At 36.9% G+C, this 23,417-nt stretch overlaps 2 protein-coding genes across 3 annotated transcripts in view; both read right to left on the reverse strand.

The window, feature by feature from the left end:
* The window catches only part of pbx4 (pre-B-cell leukemia transcription factor 4), a 49,146-nt gene extending 45,079 nt beyond the window's left edge, over positions 1 to 4,067 (reverse strand). For both annotated transcript variants that reach the window (XM_053491430.1, XM_053491429.1), the window contains exon 1: positions 2,932 to 4,067. In XM_053491430.1, coding sequence (XP_053347405.1) covers positions 2,932 to 3,098 — 167 coding nt within the window. In that variant the 5' untranslated portion in view covers positions 3,099 to 4,067. The remainder of the gene's footprint in view (positions 1 to 2,931) is intronic.
* A 3,470-nt stretch (positions 4,068 to 7,537) lies between these two features.
* On the reverse strand, positions 7,538 to 22,323 carry LOC128519668 (kinetochore-associated protein DSN1 homolog). Its single transcript, XM_053493481.1, is given in 12 exon segments — positions 7,538 to 9,379; positions 9,698 to 9,785; positions 13,059 to 13,206; positions 13,292 to 13,363; positions 16,015 to 16,065; positions 16,624 to 16,705; positions 17,685 to 17,757; positions 18,660 to 18,733; positions 19,044 to 19,314; positions 21,947 to 21,974; positions 22,234 to 22,271; positions 22,273 to 22,323. Coding segments are annotated over 12 exon segments (1,059 nt in total). The 3' UTR covers positions 7,538 to 9,296.
* Between the last annotated feature and the right edge of the window lie 1,094 nt (positions 22,324 to 23,417).

The raw sequence follows: 23,417 nt of genomic DNA on the forward strand, positions 1-23,417 counted from the left end.
TTACTGTTACAGGAGCGGTTGTGAATTACAGATAGGCTTTATAGCAGGTGATCTAGAACAGCACTGACCTCTGTGCTGACAGTACAGTAGTGGGACTTTTACCTTATTCAGGACTACTGGATTTTATTTTACTGGCTTTAACCTGAGCTTTTGCTCCTTCCTGCTATAAAACGCAGAATTAAATGATAAACAATTAAAAAAAAAAAAAGATACAGCCTCCTAATTTTTTTTACTGTATGGCCATGAAGAAAAAAAAAATTATACTAAGAAAACTGACAAGAAATTTTTTTTATTTTGTTTAAAATGCTAACGTTGCCATATTTTTTCAGATTAATTAGAAATCATTAATTTCATAATAAATAACATATGTAACATTCATTTATATAATATGTTTTTTGTGAACATTAGATTAGAACTAGATTAGTCTTGGACCACTAACAGTTTGCTCCACTGTTCACGCCCACATTCCCGAAGCTCCGCCCCTAGACATACAGTAACCTGTAGAGTGTGTCCTCTTAATAGGTTTTCTCATCAATAAAACAGAATTTGGGTAAGGACAAGGCTTACGGTCTTGTTATTAATCATGAGGTCCTACATGTTTTCAGCTATTTGTACAAAACAAGTAATAAAACACTTTACACTTTTTGCACTTATATAAAATAAAGGAAAATTTGAAGTGAACAGAACCATCAGTCTGAGATTATGCTGATAAAGAGACAGAGATAAATAGATACAGTGTATAGCAGAAATATGTTTAAGCAATATTGTGACCTGATATTTCCCTGAATTTCCAACTTTTTATAGGTCATTGACTTATCCTGAAACCTAAAAACACTCATGATTTCAAAGGGAAAGAAAAAAAAAAAAAAAGTGAGAGACTCTTGAGACTTTTCCCTTTTTCCATTCTGTGTTCAAATTTCTGACTAATTACATGAGAGGTCATTAAAGGCGTCATTAAAACAGAAACACGAGACGCATTAGGGAAGCTGCTCTGATGTGGCAAAAAAAAAAAAAAAAAAAAAAAAAACACACACTTTAATCACTCACGCCTCAGCTTCCACTACAGAATCTTCATACGTCACTGCAATTCCAAACTTCTCCAAATTCCTTTGTCCAAATTTTTTGTCCCTACACTTGAACAACCACCAAGGATGTCTCGTTCGCAAGCAAATCTCTAACTTGGCATGTTTTTTTTGTTTTTTTTTTTAATCTCAGAGCACTTCATTCTGTCTATTAAAAGTTCTAGATGCTGTACAAAACCTTCAGGAGCCCATATTTATCCGTCTAATAAAAGAACTGCAAAGAAACGCTCCCCCCACACTGAACTGAACTCTCTCACGGGATCAGTAAAGTATTAATCACAGAGCCATGTTCGCTCTTCAGCCCCACATAAAACCTGAACATCACGAGCACCTCGGGCTGTACGCTCTCAGAAACGGAACGCTTCCCTGAAGGGTTCTTCAGCTCGCTCCTCTAGGGAAACATTAAAGTACACTCTCTCTATATAAAAAAAAAAAAAAAAAAAAACATTCCTCGTGGCTGGAGTCGAACCTTTGCGCGTGTACCTTCAGTATATGATCTTTTACTGACACGGCGTGTGGAGTGCACCTCGAAATCTTTAATCAATTTTAAAACTAATTCTGTTCCTCGAATCTGGTTTTAAAAGTGCGCTTGTGCCGCCACACTTCCAGGTGAAGGACGTATATTAAAGGCATGAAGGAAAGGTGCAGTTTAGCACCATGCTTTTTTCCTGAGTGGGTATTTATTGCTTTTTAAAGTTAATGTCGTATGATCTGACAGGACACCTTTATAAAAAAGGCGCAGACAAAAAACAAAAGAAAGTTAATTCTACTTAACACCTTTATAAAATTTTTACTACTACACTATTTTTATCAGGATTGAGGCTTGTCATTTAATCGCTGTACTCGATTATGACATGAGCGAATGTAAAACAGACTTGAAGTGCGAGCTGGGAAAAAAAGGGAGACTCTGGATGCAGTAAAAGTTGAGGCATAGTGCAAAAGGTTTCTAGAGACACACAAGGACGTCTGAGAGGAGGAGGTTGCAGGAAGTCAAATCTTGTTTTACGAATTCATTTTTAAACACTTTAATTTAAAGCCTGCTTTTGCTTTTTTAGCCCTGAGGCATCCTGTTACTCTAGGAACATCTCTCACTCTCTCATACACACAGTTATTATGCTTTAACTTTTTCTACATTTATTCCTTATATTTATGACAACTCAGGGAATTGAGAAGAATGATTTCTCAGGATTGAACTCTGGATACTTTCTAGAATTCAGATGAGTTTAAGGGGGGAAAAACACAGTTGAGGAAGAAATGCTGGAGAAATACTTCATGCATTCTTTAATGCACATTAAAAAAAAAGTGTCATTAAGTAGTCAAATCCTGTTTTTACGGACTGGTAAAAATTTCAAATCCGTCATTCAAATGTGCTCTCTCCTCCCTGTCCAAATCTTTGAAATATTGTAAAGTTTAGTGTTCCAGACTTGACATCTGTTCTCGGAACGGGATTTATTCTCATCGGTTAAACAGACTTGTGTTAAGGCCAGGGCTTGGGGTCTTGTTTTTAAACTCACCTATACACACACACACACATATATACAAACATATTATATATATATATATATATATATATATATATATATATATATTCGATTATTTATTACTCATATAGGTGAGAATCAATGAGGCTGATTTCTCAGGATTGAACTCCAGATCTCTAGAATTCTCGAATTCAGATAAGTTTAGGAAAAACTGGAAGATGCAATGCTGAAGAAAATTAGGGTCAGTAGTAACTACAAAAAACTTGCTTTCACATTAAATCATTAAGTCAAATCCAGCATTCAAATGTGCTCTCTCCTCACACAACATTTTCATATTTCCATCATTTATCTTAATACATGAATTTTACCTGGCTTGGGCCTCATCCAGGCTTTCATCTGTGATGGCCATGATCTGCTGCAGGATGTCCCCGATGTCCTGCTGCTTCCGGACCGGATCCGGGTCGTTCGGGTCGCCCTGACCCAGTCCCCCGAGCCCGGTTAGTCCCGACAGCATGCGGGTCTGATGATCGTCCATGCTTCTTTCAGATTAGTTTAAAAAACAACCAAGCTCCCAAATTAGGTAATAAACCAAAAATATATTGGAGTTTAAGTGTCCGAGTGTGAGACCATGCGCAAAAACAAACACCAAGCGCACCTTTAATACTGTTTTGAACACTTGGAAGTGTTAGAAAGGTAGTTCTCTTTGTGTTACAGATTGTTCTGTGTTAACCTGCGTACACTAAACAATGAGGAGTTTATAACAAAATAAAATAAGCTTTAAACTAACCAAATAGAAAGAGTTCCTAAAAACGCATTGACTCTGTGAAATCCGACCGCCAGTGAATACAGCATCGTTTTTTGTCCGTTTAAAAAAAAGCTTAATTGCGTTAATACATCAACTTTGAAAGCAGTACAATATTCAATATTTGTCTATACTGATGTTTAGAAAAAATAAAGAATAGACACGAACAAAATAAAAGTTACAGATTAAAAAAAAAGAATAATACAAACGTAGAGCGAGAGAGAGGAAAAAATCCGAGCGAATAATAATGATGCAGCGTTCACTTTCTGCAAACGCGCAGCGGTTATGGAGGGCTTGCAAATATTTACGATAGTAAAAATATAAAGAAACAACCCAGAATTACCGCACAGGTCAGTTTCAGGTGGAATTAACTACACAAAATAATTAAAAAAATAAAACAAAACAAACCTGACTTTTTTAAAACCCCTTCCTTGTTTTTTTTTTTTTTTTAGCAACAAAGCTAACTAGCGAACTAGCATGATAGCCAAACTAGCTTAGCAACACAAGAGAAATCGCGAAACGAAGATAGCAGAGATAGCTAAAGCGTGCGCTGCGTGTATGAATGAAGCATTAAAACAAAAAAGAAATATTTTTTTAGGTTGAAAATGTAACGCAAACCGAACAGGTAAACATGCCGAGCTCCATCCGAGCGAAGTGGCCAGTCGGCTGGTTGCCCCGAGAAAGCCTTTTCGCTCTGCTACACTCGCTCAGCCCTTTCACTGGGGCTATCAGACTGGGGTTGCCAGATTCTTCCTATTATCCTTCCTGATTCAAAGCAGCATATTTCTCAAATCAGTTCTAACAATGTATAAACTATGATTGTTGTTTATTATCAATTATCTCCACCAACATCACTGTGCTGATGGGAGCTAGCGTGATGTTGCATTTATAAGAAAGTTCTAAGCTAAGATTGAGAGAGGTGTTAAACCCAATCTGGCAACACGGTGTGCTGCTACGTCACGGCGGAGGCTGGAGTATAGGCTGCAGCCTCTAGGGGCAGAGTGGTCACTCTCATTCACATCCACACTCATCACTCTGAGTGATTAATAAAAAAACAAAATTTACATGGCACTCCTAACAAATTACAAAAGGAAAAAAAATCATCTCAGATCAGCTGCGTCACTTCACATCATTCATCCTTCATCCTGATCGTGCTTTTATTTGTCTATTTTTCTTTTCTCTCTGACATGGCACATGGTTAATCCCAAAACTGTTTTTTTTGTTGTTGTTGTTGTTGTACTGGATTTCATAAAATCCTCTGGTTTTTGGGTAAAAAAAAAATGCACCTCTGTTTATTAACAAACATGCTCAAATTTATACAATAATTATATTAATAAACAAATAAAGAAAGAAAGAAATTAACAGGATAATTAGGTGCAGGGGAAAAACAAAATCAAATGTTACTACTACTAATACTGTTTATTCTGGGATTACGCAGGCACTCATGGAAAGTTTCAAAAGTGTGTTGTATTTTGTTCATTTTAAAGGATGGCTTTCTTCAAAGAAGTCTTCAGTACTAAAAACTAGAAAATGATCAGGGGGGGATAACCTAAATAAAAAAAAGGAAAATAAATGCTTCAGTAAGTTAAAATGTCAATAAAAAATGCATTTTTTATCCTCTGTTGTTTCCATGATGGAAAATATATAAAATTCTTATTCTTTTAATGATAATATTAACAGTAATATAGCTCAGGCTAAGTTACAACATTTTTGTAACAGCTTATTTTTTTATTGATAAATATAATGATAATTAGAAACACTGAAAATCATGATGAAGATGAAAATCTTTAATGAAATAAAAAGTTGTAAATATAAAATGTTTAAAAGCATCCATGTTGAGAGAGTATATTGTCCCATTTAAGAAAATAAACTGTTAATAGATTATTGAAATTAAATTATATCTATCATTTTCTCTCTGACAAAGGATTGTTCGCATCCTTAACATGTATAATGTCTTTTTTTCTTGAAAAAAAGAGAGGAAGATGTTTATCAAAAATGCCCTAAAAAACCCTTGCCCATTTGTCCTAAAGGTACACCAATTTTTATATTCAGCTTTGAAATTGTTTTTTATAAATTTTATTTTGAGACTCTTTCAGGATTAAGATAAAGTAACAGAAACAGAAGATAATAATAAATAGCTTAAAAAATGTCAGAAATTACCACAATTTTCGTGCAGGTTAAAATGAATAAGAAGATGAAAATGTTTTGTGGTGTCACATAAAGAAAGACAGCCACTGCCTTTTTGTAAAAAGCAGGACAAACATCAGAAGATCAGAAAATTCTCCATCTCCTGGACTGTGACAGAAACACGAGGCGGCGAACGTCCGAGAAAGAGAGCAGGACGAGCCTCGGCGGCGGTTTGTGCTGACGCTCGGCACATCTCTCTCCTGCAATCTCCGGCTAATCAATCTGAAAGGAGAGGCGAGGATGAGTGCGAGCGAATGAACCGCGACCTGAACTCGTTATCACACGACTGCTCTTAACACTCACGAGATAAACATGTTGCGGTCAGTGTTTACTTAATCCCTCTCTCCAAACTAGTTTCTGAGTTTTCTGCTCATTGGCATTCCTGGCACTGTTTAAAGGAAATTCTTCAGCACTGTTAAACCTGTGTACGTGTCTGAGTTTAGCACAAGATAGAACTGCTGCACATGTCAAAAATAATGAGAAAAGTACAGAAATCCGGAGGATTAATAAATTTTTTTTGTGGAACGTTGTTACAAATTCATTAGTATGTATAAAAATTTGAATGTTACACTACTTAGATTTCTATCTATGGGTTTCCTTTGGGTTCTCTGGTTTCCTCCAACAATCTAAAAAAAAAAAAAAAAAAAAACACTATATGATGTAGACCAAATGAGATTGAGGACACTAAACTGCCCCGGGGTATAAATCCACAATGTCCATGGTGTCCTGTAATGAACATCCAGGATTTTTTTTCTCCCTCAGATAGTTCCTGGGACGTTTGTCTCCAAATCCATGACAACCCTAACCAGAATAAAGCGCTTGACTAAGACGAATGTGTGAACAGCTTTGCAAAGATTTTCTCTCATCTCTGGTTCATCTTTAACCGCTTCATTATGGTTGTTTTTTTCTTTTCTTTCCAATTTACATTACGTTGCTGCACATATTTAACACGATCACCCTTAGGCTTTGAGTAGAAACCTGATTAAAGCTTTCTGCTTTCTCAGAGGAGGAATAAAAAACCTGAAGGATTCCTTGAAAGCTTTACTAAATATAAAAATTGGGGGACATGCATGTGCAAGGTGTTGATCGTCTGTTCACTGACTTTCTAAGTGAAGACTACCTGTCACCTCGAGAAAATAGGCTCTTTTTTTTAATCCCGGTCTGAATAAGCGTCCTCTTTCTCTCTCCGAGGCAGATGCACTCTCGGCCTCATTTTCATCTAAATAAGAATCGATCTCTTGCTGCGTGCTTCCCCCAGTGCATGCAACGCGGGGGACTTAACCCCTTTCCCCTCTTCCCCACACACACATTCTCATTAGTGTTTGCCTTTCTATCCTTATGAGGACCTTGCCTTTGACGTAATTATTCATGCAGCTAATTAATGCCTAACCTTAACCTCAGCAACCAATTGGAAACATTTTCACTTTTTTTCCTTTTCCCTCCCCTCAGAAAACGTCTCCACAAGGTCAAAACTGTCAGATCTTTGTGAAAACATTTGGTCCCCTCACCGACTTTAACACCTCCCTTATCTCTCACTACGCATAACAAATACTAAACACCACCACCATGCAGATCTCATCCCAACTGAGCTGTGATCCGAACGAGTCGTCGCAACTATCAATCTGTAACGCCGCCTTTATATATGTATGCGAGCGCCGACCACGTGCCGTGTCACTATTATTGGCACGGGGAGCTCGGAGGACACGCGTGCATCCTTTCCTTCTTCCGTAACGACCAGCTGTGACTTGTGACTGCATCATTTCTCTCTCAAAAGACTGATAGATAAAAAGAGAGCAAGAGAGGGAGAAGATGTGAATGAAAAGCTTGGTTCTGCCTCGATGAAGAGGGGGTTGATGTGGTGTGGTGGTGGGGGTGCAGGTGGGGGAGGGGAATATACTCAAGCTCATAATGCTTAAGAGATAGAAAAAGAAAAAAGGAAAAGACAATATTCATAAATAAAGAAATATAGACATGCACAAGATGGATAATGAGTCGAAATTACGTTAGACGTTTATTTCTGAAAGGTAGAAAACAGTTTTTGACAGAATAAGAAACTAGGCTGGAAATCGAGACATTATTCTCATTAATACCCCATGACCCTTTCAACCCCCATGACTCTCGATCATTACACATATATATTCGCTCCATTCCGGAGCTGGCGTACGATCTGGACAAGAAACGACTGAGCGGTTTGAAGGTTACAATAAGTCTTGTTCAAGAACCCAAGTGGTGCTGCTGGGATTTGAACTCGTGACCTTCGGATCAATAGCGCAAAAAACCCTTCAAAACCAGTGCGCCACTGTTTCCCCAGTAAATTCTCAATCCTTTTCCTGGGTGGACGTTTTCGCTTGTTTTTCTCTCCTCCATCGCACCTGATTTAGCTGAGTAAAGAATCCGCAGGAAGTGTTAAAAAGTGTGGGTATAAAGAAAAGTGTTTTGTATACCTATGTCACACATTTAGCTTTAACCTTGTCTTATACGTTGGGCAAAATCTGTAACAGACCACGATATTACACGTTTAGTACGTTGACCGTCTAATGCTAGACCAGTGATGAATCAGTCAAACTTTGGCTTAAGTAAATGGAAGAGATCTAAATGTTTTTTTTTTCTTTCTTAACAATTATTTGAAGGCTTTTAAGGTACCATGTGTACCATAGACGCCCTGTGTGTTTCATGTTAAAAAAAAAAAAAATCTAGATTCTTGCAGCTTTTATACGATCATCTCAGCTCATATCATTGGCATTTTACCCCCCTCACAGCAAATTTCGAATAATAATAATTAAAAATCCTGCCAGGACATTGTTGATGACTGTTTATGGTTGCGACAACATCAAATCATTTCCTTTAAGATCTCTGATCTTGAATTTACCATGACTGGAAAATCAGGGTGAAAAATCAAACACTGTTATTTCTAATTAAAATAAAGCGCAGGTTTCCAGTCGTGGTCCTGGAGTACCCTGGTGTCCTGTGCATTTATGACTCATAACAGCTCTTTATTTTTCCTAAAATGAACCAGGTGTTTTGGAGAAGAGAAAAAAAAAAGATACAAAAAAGGTGTTATCCAGAACAGTGGAGTGAACCTGGGGTGTGAAAAACAGCGGAAAAAAATAAAACAATACGTGTAAATCCAAAGCGTCTCATAGAGGGGGAAAAGTCTGTGCACGTATTTCCATATCCATTTGTCTTAAAAGTAATATTTGAAAGCCAACAAATATAAGATTAAACGAGTAGTATGGATTTGTATTATTTGTGCTAGAAATGAGCCACAGTGCCATCTAGTGTCCGACTCGTGCAAAAAAGCCTTCCTGAAACGTTGCTGCGATTTATCTCTGGTAATGATTACCTGCTGTTATAATGAGGATATAATTATGTAACACATTTAGGAAACAGATGACACCGCCAGTGACGCTCCATTTTAAACAGCAAAGCCTTCAGCTCTCAACGTGACACCTTTCAAAATGATTTAACTCAAGATATAAACAGGAAAGGAAACACAGACTAGAGCTGGGTGATATCATAATGCGATACTGATGTTACGATAAAACACCAGCACTTTACAGCCAATACTCACAGGAAGAAAAGAAAAGCGTCACTGAGAAACTAGAGCTAGATATAGACAGATATCTCCCATAACGGCCCTGATGCTCTGTTTGGACCCGTCTTTGTGTAGGGTTATTTATATTCACGTCATCTTGTCCAGTTTTTTTGGCCTGGCAACATGAACATATCTATAGTGAACCTTAACTAAGATGTCGTGGCAGACTGAGGGAGGTTTAGGAGCGTCTTCACAGGGGATGATGGGAGATCCTGGAATCCTGCACTTTGAGCTGAAGTAGAGAAACAAAAACAAACAAACACAAAAAAACATCTTATGTTAGAGTTTTATAATTACCAAGTCAAGTATAATTGTTTGCAGGTACTTTAAATACATTAAAAACACTAATCTTAGACTTGTCTTTTATGTTGCTGTTTATTTCAAACAACACTTTTGAACATTGAATTTAAAATCATATTATATTCATAATTTTTTTTAAACAAAACAAAAGAAACTACTAAGCTTATGCTGATGCTGATCATGCCAGCGTAACCCACGCCCTTGAGCTTCCTCAAACAGCCAAACAATTTCTCCAAAAAGCATTCCTCACCCAGTCGGGCGCTCGTCTCCTTCATCACTAACTTTAAGTCGTTCTGGTAGGACAGGAGCACGCTCATCATCCTGTACTGAGACTCCAACTACAAACAGAACCACAAACACAGTCAGCATTAATGATGAGATGATTTGTAATCCAAGAGGACAAGTGTTTGAAATGCTTGACCACAATGACCTATAAAATCAGCCATTTCTCATTTGATTTTGCAATCCTGATATACAGCAGTCAGCTTTTTCATAGTCTCTTAGACGTTTTTCTTGCCGCTGGCGAGAATTAAGCTGCTTGTTATCAATGGTCTTTCTCTTCACAGGAAAACTCCAAGCATTGTGTTTTTTTTTTTTAACAAAGAATACTGGTTGTCAGGAAGATGTACACAGGGGTGGGCAAATCATAAATCCTTCAGCTAGAACACTGGGTATCTGCACAGTCCCGGGATTTTGTCTGGTTGCTTGGAAACCTAAAACGTGGTAGGTTACGAAGAGCAATAACGCTGCATGCTTGTTAGCTGGTTAAGTGCAGTCCGTAATGCAGACTAATAAAGCCAATGAGTTTCCCATGGAGGAATCGGCTGCGCAGCCTCGGCCCTCGTCCACTCCTGATTAAGATATTAGAGCAGCAATACTGCGTGTCCATAAATTTTGTCTCCATAAATAAAAAAGGTGGTCTACAAACAAATTCTTAGCAAGTGGAAATATTTTGTATATTTACAGATTTCAAAATACTGATCATCACAAATGAAATACTAATTTATCATTTATTTAATCCAAAATTATTTAACCTATTTTTAGACATTTAAAGCTTACTCTATTAAAAGACACTTGCTAAATATTTAATCTAATATAAGTCTAAATAATTATTTTTTCCAAAAATAAATCAAAAGTCTCTAGTAGTAAAATATCATTTAAAGCTTAAAATCAGTTATTTAAAACATAGAAAACATTGAATAATCTTTTATGTTAAATCGTTAGTAAACCAGAAATACTTCGGATAAGACCGAAGATCATTTCGATCTCTAACAGAGCTTCAAATATCATACCTTTTTGGGCATTGCAAATTTCCGGTTAAACCGAATAGCACTAACTGAAGAGCAGTTATACTGCATCAAAACATAAAAACGCATGTGACCTGTGTTGATGATTGTTTAAATATCATGTCTTGTACAAATCATCAATTGTCCCTTCAACACTCCAGCCCAGTAGGTGGAGGTATTGCACTAATGGCGCATAAACTAAAATGAAGAAGAGGCGGAAACAATCTTGTAAAAAACAAATATTTTGTGGAAACCTTGTGCATTAGGAAAGCAGTTTGTATTTTCTTCAAAATCTGTGGTACATTTTCATATAAATAAAAATGAATAGATTAAACATCAGTTAAATTACAAAAATCTTAATTGCACAGATCTATCAAAGCGGGACCATACTACATGCCTTTTAAAAAGTAAATTACACACTCCTGTACAAATAAACCCATAACCTTATTTTACCACAACTGTTATTTATTGTTAATAGTCCACTTACTGCATGCACTTCTGATTAAATGCTAACGGCACAGGTAATACTGCGATGTGTCTGCTACTTATGCTCTATAAAGCCTCTAATCTTAGGTGCTGGCTGTTAATTGGTGATTTTTGAGACGGGTAACTCTAAATTATCTTCTCCTCTGCAGCTGAAGTTTGTTTTGATCTTGCTTTCCTGAGATGGTCTTCATGAAAACCAGTTTCATCATGGTGCTTGATGGGTTTTGCAAATGCACCTGACAATACAGTAGTTAAGTAAGTAGTTCAGTTCACTTGCAAGATGAGGGGGAAAAAAATGAACAAACAAACAAGGATGCAAGACAGGCAGCAGTTTTAATCTGCACTGAGTAAGTGACCCTGCACTGACCAGTGTACACTAAGCATCAGCATTCGGAGTCGGCTCTGAAACATCAAACCCGGCCTGACTCATGTCAGGAGGAGTCTGCTCTCAGCCTGTTCCCCTCACACACTTGCCGATTCCCGTCTGTACCTCTCATACAGATTTCTGTGCCAACTTGCCGTGCCAATTGGCCACCACTTCTGCTGACTGGTGCAGACTAGGATGGACTCGGCATGACTTTGAATCCTATACAGGATCCTGTAAAAGTCCTGTTGTGTGACCTCAGCCTTAAATTGTGGCTTTCTGGATCGTAGCAGAGAAGCTGAAAAATTTTTCTCCATGTTATTTCACTTGGTTTGTGTCAGTAAAAATGATTGGGAACTACTAAAATAAAGGCACTATTTTCAGACAACAACCAAAATGAACTGTTAGTAACCCTAACCCATCTTACATATTTAGCATATATACAGCATATTCTGAGTCAAAGCACTAATTCCTATTTGTTAAAGTAGTCTTTCCTTCCTCAAACCACTAGGTATAAAAACATAGTTTGCCTTTTAAAAAACAAAAAACAAACAAAAAAAAAAAAACAGGAGAACACCTCCATAGCAAAGAAACTCCAAAATAAGAGTTAATGTTACTGTCTCATGTTAATCTATTTTTTGTCTCCTAGACAGAAATGAGCCATCTTTAAGAGTTGAATGAGACTTGGGCGTTTTCTGCATCTTCTCAAAGGTGTCTCAATTGTGGCTCATTACCTGCAAATCTCAGAAATCGTTTATATTTGTCTTGTGTGCGACTCAAAAAAAAACAAAACATATTTTTTGTTTCCCCAAAGCAGTGTTTCCCACACACACAAAATATACAGTACTTGTAAACTGTGCATTTTTTTGTTAGTCATGTGTGTATAGTTAGTTAAAAATGAAATCAAATTGAGTTCTTTATATTGAAGAATATATTCTGCTGAAAAATGTCACTCTACTTTGAGTTGAGCAGTGTGACACTCTATATCGTTGTCAAGTTGGGTGACATTTAGTGTCTTGATTTGCCAGATTTTGCTCGTGTCTGTTATATTGTGTAAATTGTAAATTTATTACACTGTATGCTGTTAATTGAGAATTTTTTGTTATATAAAACCATAATAATCTCTTATTTGTCTTTTATGCATCTCATTTATATCTGACTTTATATCCGACATTATGGTCTTAGATATGGCTCATTTGCTTTTCCTTCAAATGCAGTTCTGTTTCACATGTACATCTCAGATTTCTGAAATGTTTCTCAAAAGTCTCACTTTGTCTCAGTTATGTCTCTTTGTTTCTCCTAAGTGGGGTTTAGGAAAAATAGAAAAGAAAAAGTTGAGCTTGTAATGAGAGCTTAATTCAGTCTCATGAGACAAAAAAAAAAAGCTCATTCTGATCCAACAAAATTTTGCTATGGGATTCTCTAATAAAACAGATGATTTTTAAGATGTCTAACACTGTTGTATGCTTCCTCACCACCAGCCCCATGGTGTCCAGGACTCCCTGTTGTCTCTGCAGCGCTGCAGTGTAATCAGGTTTGTTCAGGATAACTTGGCTCTGAGAGGACTGAGCGAGACAGGAAGGGTCCAGCTTCACACCTCTCTCCTGTCCCTCCTCCACTCTTCTGCACATGATCACAAAATGGCTTTAAAGGAATTAAAGTGCTTTATATCTGATTAGTGTGTGTGAGCGTGTGTGTGAGCACTTACTTGGCTAGCTCTTCTGCTTTGGAGCGATGTTTATTTAGGAGCGACTCCCAGGACAAACTTTCCGCCTGCAGCCTGGAACGACGATTATTCAAGGTTAATCAAATTACTTGACAAGATCTGAGTTCAGGTTAACATTAGGAATGCTTTGATACGATACCAGAACCAAGTACCGATCCGATGCAGTCATCTTTTCCTGCTCTATGATTATTTAAAATTTTGACTACATATCTTAAAATCTTAGATGTCTACCTGGGTCTAATATAATTCTGTTAAGTACTCGTATCTTTTTTTCCTGTGTAGGAATTTAATTTCTTCCATTTAGGTTTTTTCTGGTAGAGATATCGGAACACTGTTTTATACTACCTTTTTAAAAATGCACATAATTATGTGAAAAAAAAGAGTTTCAGTCCTTTTGTTATTTTTATATTCATCATCATTTTAACCCGAATACATGCATTTAAAGATACTTGTACTAATATTTTTTATGCAAACTGTAAAGCTATTACAGAAAGATCTTAATATATACAGTGGAACCTCAGATTGCGAGTGCCACGGTTTGCGAGTGTTCCGCAAGACGAGCAAAGATTTTTATAAATTTCGACTTGAAAAACGAGCAAGTCTAGGTTTACAAGTCCCGAGCATCATGTATCGCTTCTTGTTTAGATGCTGAGCGTCACATGATGACAACTGAGCCAATGGTTTTTCTCTCTCTTGTGCTGCGGAACTGTGGGTAATCTTCTCCCCTGCTGGGTCTTGGTGCGCGTCTCTTACTGGTATAATCAACATCTGTGCACGCGTGTTCTGTTTACTATAACACTGACCACGTGTGTGTAAAACATATTTTCTTTCTGTTTATTATTGTTCCGCATGTAAAGCAAAAGAAAGTCTCGTTAGAGAGGATAAAGATCCATTTTCTTCCTCTCTGTCGGCATGTCTGCATATGCGTAATTTGACACTATGCCCCCTCACACACACACACTTTCGTCCTAACACCCCCCCTCCACTCCTCTCTGCTTCACTCACTCACTCCTCACACAGAAGATTCTTTTGCTCGGTCACGATTCTTTTCAAAGGTAAAGTGCAAGTTAATTTGTTTGTTTTACTTTACAGCAGTGATTCTGTTAGTATTCCTAATGTCATTAGCAATGTTCCTTGCTAAATCTTCTGATAAAACAGTCTTACCGTTAATGTGAGTGTGAAACTTAAATAAAAGAGGAGAAAGGTTTACTGTGTAAGATGAGAAGGGGGTAAGGGGGAGGGGCCGATTCCTCCTCTCCTCTTACTTTAGCTTCTCTCTTACACACACACAGCGCCTGTGCGCATAAATGGAAACACTTATCTGTCGGGATTAATTTGTACTTTTTTTTAAAAAGGTAAAGTGCAGATTAATTCGTTTTATTTTTACTTTATATTTTGTGTTAATTATTGTTATGTATTTATTTTTTTGGGCAGTGAAACAAATAATTTGAGTTTTCATTATTTTTTATTGGAAAATTGCTTTGATTTACAAGCGTATTGAAATACAAGCCCACTTCAGGAACGAATTGTGCTTGTAATCCAAAGTTCCACTGTACAAATATTATGATTTATTAAAAAAAATAATACAGTAATATATTGAAACAAAACCACACGATACAAAATGCCGTTGTGCTGAATATAAGCACATCAGCACAACCTTGACTGTAATGCTGCTTAAATATATTACACTTTTTTAAATTTTTATATACAACAGTTCCACAAGCACCATTTATTATGGACAGATTTTGATTAGTTTCTTTATTTAACCAGTTATTTCGCGTCGCCAACACATATCCTCACTAACTAGTCGTGATTATAAGAGCTGGCGACCAACAGTTTAGTGTAATTAACAGGGGTTGAAGGAGTTACAGGTACAATTTAGCCAAAGGGTGAGGAGAATAAAACCATGGAGATGGTGACAAAACTTACAGTTTTTAGAAAACTCACAAGATTTTACTTTCTATTAACTCTTACTCCACTTTAAAATATCAGCAAATTTCTGGAGTTTCGAAGTTAAAGACCAAGCTAGTGCGCAATGTAGGCCTATACAATTCCTTGTTCTGCAAACCAAGTAATGCCCTTGATCAGGTGATTGAAAGTGATTTAGGATTGTAGCCATAAATGAAAGAACACAAATGATTCGGATGTGATTCAGGACGACTCAGCAATTACAAAGTGCGTTATCTTACAGTTTTAAATGTGGGTTTAGGCAGGCAGCTGCTCTCTCCTCAGTACTGCAGACCGCACAGATATAGTTTTACAATTAATAATTAGACATGGTTATTGAAAGTTATTAGATACAAATATTATTAAAGATTATTAGACATGTTTAAATGTTTTAGTGCTGTTGCTATCCATCATCACCATTTATGGAAAGCCTTATGTCCAATAAGCTTACTCAGTCAGAACTAACTGATAATGCTCATTAAACTCAAATATTATTATCTGGCATTATTTCTAATAATACATTTAGCCTTATAAAATAAAACTTTCACCAAGAGAGAAAGAATTCCAAAGATGTTGTTGTTGACTATGAGCTGCTATGGGTCATTGACAAAAAGGCATTTAAACAGTTATTTACTGCTGCAACTCCTTTATTTTAGAGCTAAAGAAACTGTCTAATGTCCAAACTTTAATTAAGTGTTAAGTTATAATGATTACCAATAGATGTGCTTTCCTCTTAATCAGTTTAAGAAATGTCCCACCTGTTCAGGTCCTCCTTTGCACGTCCGATGGCTTTCTGAATAGCAGGATCACTACAGGGAAATAACGCACACTGTTTATCCGTATAAAAAGGATTCATGGTACATACAGATAACAAGAACAGTTTAAGGGACAGCTTTGGACAAACTAGGTCTGTGTGGGTGCTCAATAATAATAATAATAATAATAATAATAATACTGCTGTTTCCTAATTTTATCACAGGATTTGTGTAAAAATTTCCTACAAATCTGTACATTAAATGAAAGAAAACTAAATAAATAAAAAAACTTCTTTTGCTGGGTACTCCAGTAGGACAAAGCTCAATCATTTCAGTTATGTATCGTGATTCTTTTGTATGGCAATTCAGTATGTTATATTTCCTCCTATACTCTTACAGGTGATGCACTGTAAACTATCCACACATGTAGCACAGCATCCTGTTTCATTGAAGCGAATTACATGCAAAGTTTATTTATAATTGTAACAAAATTATAATTATTATAATATTAAATTAAATAAATATGAAAATATCATTATTAAATAATCATAATATTGTGTCAGGATATCCCATCCCTAGCTGAGTACGCAGGACTCCTAACCTTCGTCTTACCTGCTGGTGCTGGAGAACGACAGCTGACTTTCCTCACTGATGGTTTTTGCTGAACTCGTCCACTCAGTCTGCAGGGAGTCAACTACAGGGAGGGTAAATAATTCAATTCAATTCAATTCAATTTTATTTATATAGCGCTTTTAACAATGGTCATTGTCTTAAAGCAGCTTCACAAAAAATTAAAGAATTTTTTTTTTTTTAGAAAAGAAAAGAAAATATTTGGAAGTGTGTATGTGTGAGAAAAATGTGTCTAGATAATAATGAAATGAATGAATGATGAATGAAATGTCTCTGATGAGCAAGCCAAGGGTGACGGCGACAGTGGCAAGGAAAAACTATAAAATAAAATAAAAAAATAAAATAAATAAAAAAACAATCAGTTCAAACACTTTAAATAAAATGGTTTCCTTTGACATTTTCGTCATAAAAACTATAGTTTGTATACTAATAGTGTGTATACTGCCCATGTATTCAAACATGGGCAGAAAATTAAATACTTTTTGATTCAAGGAAAATAACCAACAATTAAACGGTGATAGAGCGGCTTCACTTTTACGCTCCTGTTTTTACCAGCTGATTAGATTTCTGATTTTTTTTTTTTTTTTACACCAAGTTACATATAATGATGTGGGACATCTGCTAAACTAATTCCTGATACGTTAGAACAACTCTAAGATGGAGATCTTGTGCTAATTTTGTACAAATATGTTCGTATGAGTTTATATGCAAGGTAAGACGTAACGAAGAAAACCCAAAGCTACTGTAAGTCATTATCATAGAAACGACAAAGAATTTGAACAAGCACATTGATATACCATAAACATGTGCTTTGTAGCGCTAGCACAAGAGCTACCGTTGAAGAGAATAAATCAATCAACACCGATCAAAATCAGGGCCAAGCAAAACATTTACTGAACTGATTTAATATATGTACCCACAAACAGGAAAAAGCACGGTTGGTAGTTTGGACATTAAAACTAAACATCACTGAGCACTCTGCAACAACTCACTATGACAGGTAACTGAAATTAATTCATTATTAGGGTTAAACCAGCAAGTACCTTGTGCCTGAAATGCCTCCAAATCAGCACCGGGGATGGTACGCAGTGTGCTCTGCAGCCTCTTAACTGTAACCTATGCACACACACACACAGACACACACACAAAAGGAAAGGAACAAGCATCTGTTAAAATGACGCATGCACTTCATAAGGGTCAAATTATTGGGCTGATTTAAAATGACAGGAACTGGGTTAAGAGATTTCCAACAACACATTATTAAAACCTACAACGTGAAGCTAAAAAATCAAGTTTGGTTGTAACCAAACCCAACATGACTGCAAGTCAGCAGATAAGCTTCCTTTCATATAACCAGCAGTTATATACATCACTGTAAGTTTATACACAGATTAGACTTCAACTAGAAATCTCAGAGTCAAGGACTTTTTGTCTTGTCAACTTAAACACATTATTGACAAGGAAGAAATTTCAAATCTAAAATAAATCTACCTTTAACCAGGCATTTAATAATAATAAGAAGAAGAAGAAGAAAAAGGATTCAAAAGTAATCTTGTAAAAGCAGTACAAGCTAGTGTGTGTGTGTGTGTGTGTGTGTGTGTGTGTGAGTGTGTTTGTGTCATGAGTAGCTGATGCACCGCAGTGGCTGAGCTACAGTACCTTAGCGGAAAATTTAACAATCGCGCCTTTAGGGGGCGCCCCCTGGGTCTCTATGTAAGATTTGCCCTTTATGGAGTTTTGTGGGCGTGTCTAAATTTTAATTGGCCTTGCCCCAAACACCATGGAAATTAACAGGTAAATTTAACAACACACAAAGAAAATCAGATTTTCAACGAACTTCAGTACATCTGTTTCGGGTGCAAATTTTCATTTTTAGTTAAAAATAATTTTATACAACTTTGCTAGAAGAGGTGCAGTGTTGTTACATGACTGAGTGGATATGAAGCAAATTCCCTGCCAAATAGACGGACAGATGCAGAACCGCGACCTTTAAAAACCCAAACACAAGTCTGAATCACCTGCATTGCAGCTTCCATGAGTTTCTCCAGCCTCTCTTCATCACTCAGGTCCAGGCTGATAGATTTACACAGAGCTGAAGAGAACAGTATGAAAAGAAAAGCAGATAAGATTACACTAGAGATTACGCTATCAGCTGGCGGTGTTGTCTTCAACGTCACCAAGGCGGCAGCTTTCATTCAGAGATAATCTTCTATTTGCATATGACTGAGTGACACTGACATACAAACACACACACACACACACACACACACACACACACACACACACACACACACACACACACACACACCTTCTTATCCTCTCTCTCTCTCTCTCTCTCTCTATCTGGATAGCTAATGTAAAGAAGAATAAGGAGGATTCCTTTTAGTTTCAAGTGGACTCACACTGGGAGGTGTTAGGGAGAGCAGGGAGTGAGGTCCTGCCTCTAGTTGACCTCCTCCAGGATTTTCTCCGCGGGCGAGGGCTGAGATCAGGATCGGCGGAGGCTTCAGTCATGTCTGGACGATCTGGATCCAGGTCTTCTGTCTCTTTCATTTCTAAAAGGGCGCAGATTGCAGGGGGAGATAAAGTCCGAGGAGACTTGGGGAGAGGTTCTGGACTCTGGGACCTAGCTAACTGTCTTTTGGTCCCTTGTGAAAAATCTTCCGTTGTACCCTAAATCAAAGGGGAAAAAAACAAACAAAAAAAAAGGATAAAGCAGAGATTCTCTCAACAGCACATAATTTTGGCTGATGATGAACATTTATATTTTAAATTAATCATTGAGACTATTGAGTGTTTTTTTCACACTTTATATTCACAAATTATCCACCACTTTTTTTTTTGGGGGGGGGATCCTGAGGGTGCTGAAACAACTCACAAAAGAGCGTAAACAGTTTTTGGATATCTGCAAACAACAAGAAAGAATTTGGACCGATACTGGATAAGGTGAAAGTTTTTTTAAAGAGAATCATTACTGGTGAAGTGACACAGATTCATCACTACGAGACTGAAAGTAAACAAAGTTTACAGAAACATTCTCAATCCCTGGCCGGAAAAAGTTCAAGTCGGCCATCAGCTGGAAAATCTATGCATACAGTTTTCTGGGATTTTAGGGGAAGATTTGTTACCAGGAAAAAAGTTCAACAAAACAGTCAAAAATGTTGGCAGAAGTGTGCGGCAGTGCCTAGACACTCCCGCACACTTCTGCCAACACTTTTGACTTTGTTTTAAGGAGTTAAAGCCCCTTTCCTATAGTCCTGATGTCGCTCCATCTGACTTTTGCCTGCTTGGTCCCCTGAAAGCCGCCATACGAGGACGAAGATTTACTTCTGGTAAAGAAGTGAAGACAACAGTGCATTCGTAGCTCATGGATCAGCCCAAAACATTTTTAGGGGAATTAGGAAGCTCGCTGAAGGATGGAAAGTGTATTGAAAAACAAAGCAAGGATATTGTGTCAAAAAATGTGGCATTTTTCTTTTTCTAAAAGTTAATTAAAATAAATTATACAACAGGGGTGCGGATAATTTTTGACTCACACTTGTACGCTTGCAAAGTAATCATTTTGTGCTTCAAAGGAAATATTTGTTCAGGATTTGAAAGGTTAATGTACATAAACCAGTATGACAGGAAAGAAGTTTGTTGATTTGTTTCTGGGCTTTAGTTTAGTATTTAGTGTTATGGGAGGTGACAAGTTATGAGGTTAAATGAAAATGAGATTACAGATATATAGGCACAGTTACTTTAATGCTGGAACGCTCACTCTTGCCATATTTACAATAAATTCAAAAGGTGTAACAAATTACATTGCCACGGTGAAAATGTTAATTTGTTAAGTCGAAGGTTTGAGCAATTGTTAAACAAAGAAGAGTAAGAACCCTGAATTTATCATCATTATGTTTGTCTGGTTGAGGTTAAAAACAGCAGTAAGTCTTTCAGGAGTGGAAACAGACGACCTATCAAAACATCCGACAGCTGGAAATCGATCTTTTCAACTTATTTCAAAGCAAGAGATTAGGGCCAAACCTATAGATATTCCGGGCAGATGTCAGTAACTGTCACTCCATCCAGCTCACATCTCACAACAGCTGGTGCCAGAGTGTCGAACCTAACTGAGCTGTGCTTCTGAAGGCCAACGGTCGCATCAATAGATCACTGATCGCTTTAGCTCCAAAATGAATAATCATGGATCACTAGGGATGGGAATCACATGGACCACCCGATACGATATTATGCTGATACCCAGGTGCCGATTAAATTTTGGAGTCTATGCCATACATGAAGTACTACACAAAAGATCTGTGAGAGAAGTGATACATAAAATGATCAATCACTAATTATACTTGTTCCCAATAACAAAATACTGATCATCATGGTTTTCCAATGCCCAACCAATAAGTACCACTGTTTCAAAAATGACTAATCACAGATCATAATTTTTGATTTGGGGCGTCTTCACATTACTCATGATTGATTCTCAGGAACAATTGCTTCCCCATCTACTGCATTTACAGAGAGACGTTCTCGCATCCCTACTGTATCAGTTTTGCTGTGTAGGTCAGAGGATGAGATTGGTGCTTGCCATCTGCATACAGATTTTGGAGGAGACCGATGGCACTGATGATGCCATGTCTAAACAGAAATCTACGTTCGTTCTCAGGTACGATTGGCTTCCATATCTGATTCGATCTGTGCTCGAGTATGCAGTGCGATTGTGTTCTCACTGATTGAAATGGAACAGACTTTAGGGTCAAGAGTTCTCAGAAACGATCCAGGGCCCTAATGTGAAAATGGAATTAGATTGACTGACGAATACCAGGTGCATTTCTCACTGCATCATGTATTTCTTTGTTCATTATAATGAACTCTGTCCTTCAGGGTATTAATAATGTAAAGTTGTTCAACATAGACGTTCAACACAGTTCCATAGTTATACAATGGTTTCCTCCATGTATTTGTCACTTTCACCATTGAATCTTGTCTCTAGTCAGGATAGACATACTTGTAATAAAGGTTTAAAAAGTGAAACAAATTGGTGAAAATAATATTAAATTGAGATGTTTATAAATTCATGATACTTATAGAATCTCAATTTTAATAGAATCAAGACAAAGGTATTGTGATAATATCGTATCAGGAGGTGATTACCATCACTTCTATCCTGATTAATTATTCCCCAGTATTATTCCCCAAAGCTTCATGTCACAGTCTTGATCATAACAAGTTAAACATGACGTCACATGTTTAACCTACCACTTAAGTCCTACCACAAGTTGAATAAAAAAGTTGAATAAATTAAATCGCTTACTATGTCAACTCCATCGTCTCTCAAACACCTGTAGGAGACAAAAGACATAAAATTCTGACTGAAAACTATCTTGTGTACTTATTATCTGGGTAAAATTAGATATTTTATTTATTTACATGGCCGGACAGTCGTTCTAAACATTACAAACATAGTAGAGACTAGCAATTATACCCATTTACGGTTTATAAGAGTTTAATTAACATGTTAAATATATAAAAGTAAATTTAAAAAAATCAGTAATGTATAAATGAATAAATAAATATGACTCAAATAAGACAATCTCAAACCTCTCATTTTGTAGATCCGCCATTTTTCTTTCGCGCGCTTGTCAATATCAAACGCCCTCTTTCTTCTTCGTTGACGTTTTCTTCCCTCATGGCGGGTGAAACACCGTCTTACTGTGCTTTACTGCCATCTATCGAGCTGAAAGAATTAGAAAAATACACTGTAATATCCTCTAAATTATTCCACTAAATTTCTATTTAAATATCTTATTAATAAACACTAAATGTTTTTATTTATATAATTACATTATAATTACATTTATAGCCTTATCCAGGCATATACTCTATGTGTAAGTGCCCTGTAGTCTCCTTTGAAATTACCTTATTTTAGCTCAAGTCAGAGGAGATGGATGGATGGATGGATGGATGGATAGATAGATAGATAGATAGATAGATAGATAGATAGATAGATAGATAGATAGATAGATAGATAGATAACCCAATGACTAATATATATATATATATATATATATACAGTGGTGTGAAAAACTATTTGCCCCCTTCCTGATTTCTTATTCTTTTGCATGTTTGTCACACTTAAATGTTTCTGCTCATCAAAAACCGTTAACTATTAGTCAAAGATAACATAATTGAACACAAAATGCAGTTTTTAAATGACGATTATGTTATTAAGGGAGAAAAAAAACTCCAAATCTACATGGCCCTGTGTGAAAAAGTCATTGCCCCCCCTTGTTAAAAAATAACTTAACTGTGGTTTATCACAGTTAAAAGTTCAATTTCTGTAGTCACCCCCAGGCCTGATTACTGCCACACCTGTTTCAATCAAAAAATCACTTAAATAGGAGCTACCTGACACAGATAAGTATACCAAAAGCACCTCAAAAGCTAGACATTATGCCAAGATCCAAAGAAATTCAGAAAAAAATGAGAACAAAAGTAATTGAGATCTATCAGGCTGGTAAAGATTATAAAGCCATTTCCAAAGCCTTGGGACTCCAGCGAACCACAGTGAGAGCCATCATCCACAAATGGCAAAAACATGGAACAGTGGTGAACCTTCCCAGGAGTGGCCAGCCGACCAAAATTACCCCAAGAGCGCAGAGACAACTCATCCGAGAGGCCACAAAAGACCCCAGGACAACAACTAAAGAACTGCAGGCCTCACTCGCCTCAATTAAGGTCAGTGTTCACGACTCCACCAAAAGAAAGAGACTGGGCAAAAACGG

The sequence above is a fragment of the Clarias gariepinus genome, chromosome 3, assembly GCF_024256425.1.
Source record: "Clarias gariepinus isolate MV-2021 ecotype Netherlands chromosome 3, CGAR_prim_01v2, whole genome shotgun sequence".
Classification (NCBI taxonomy): Eukaryota; Metazoa; Chordata; class Actinopteri; order Siluriformes; family Clariidae; genus Clarias; species Clarias gariepinus.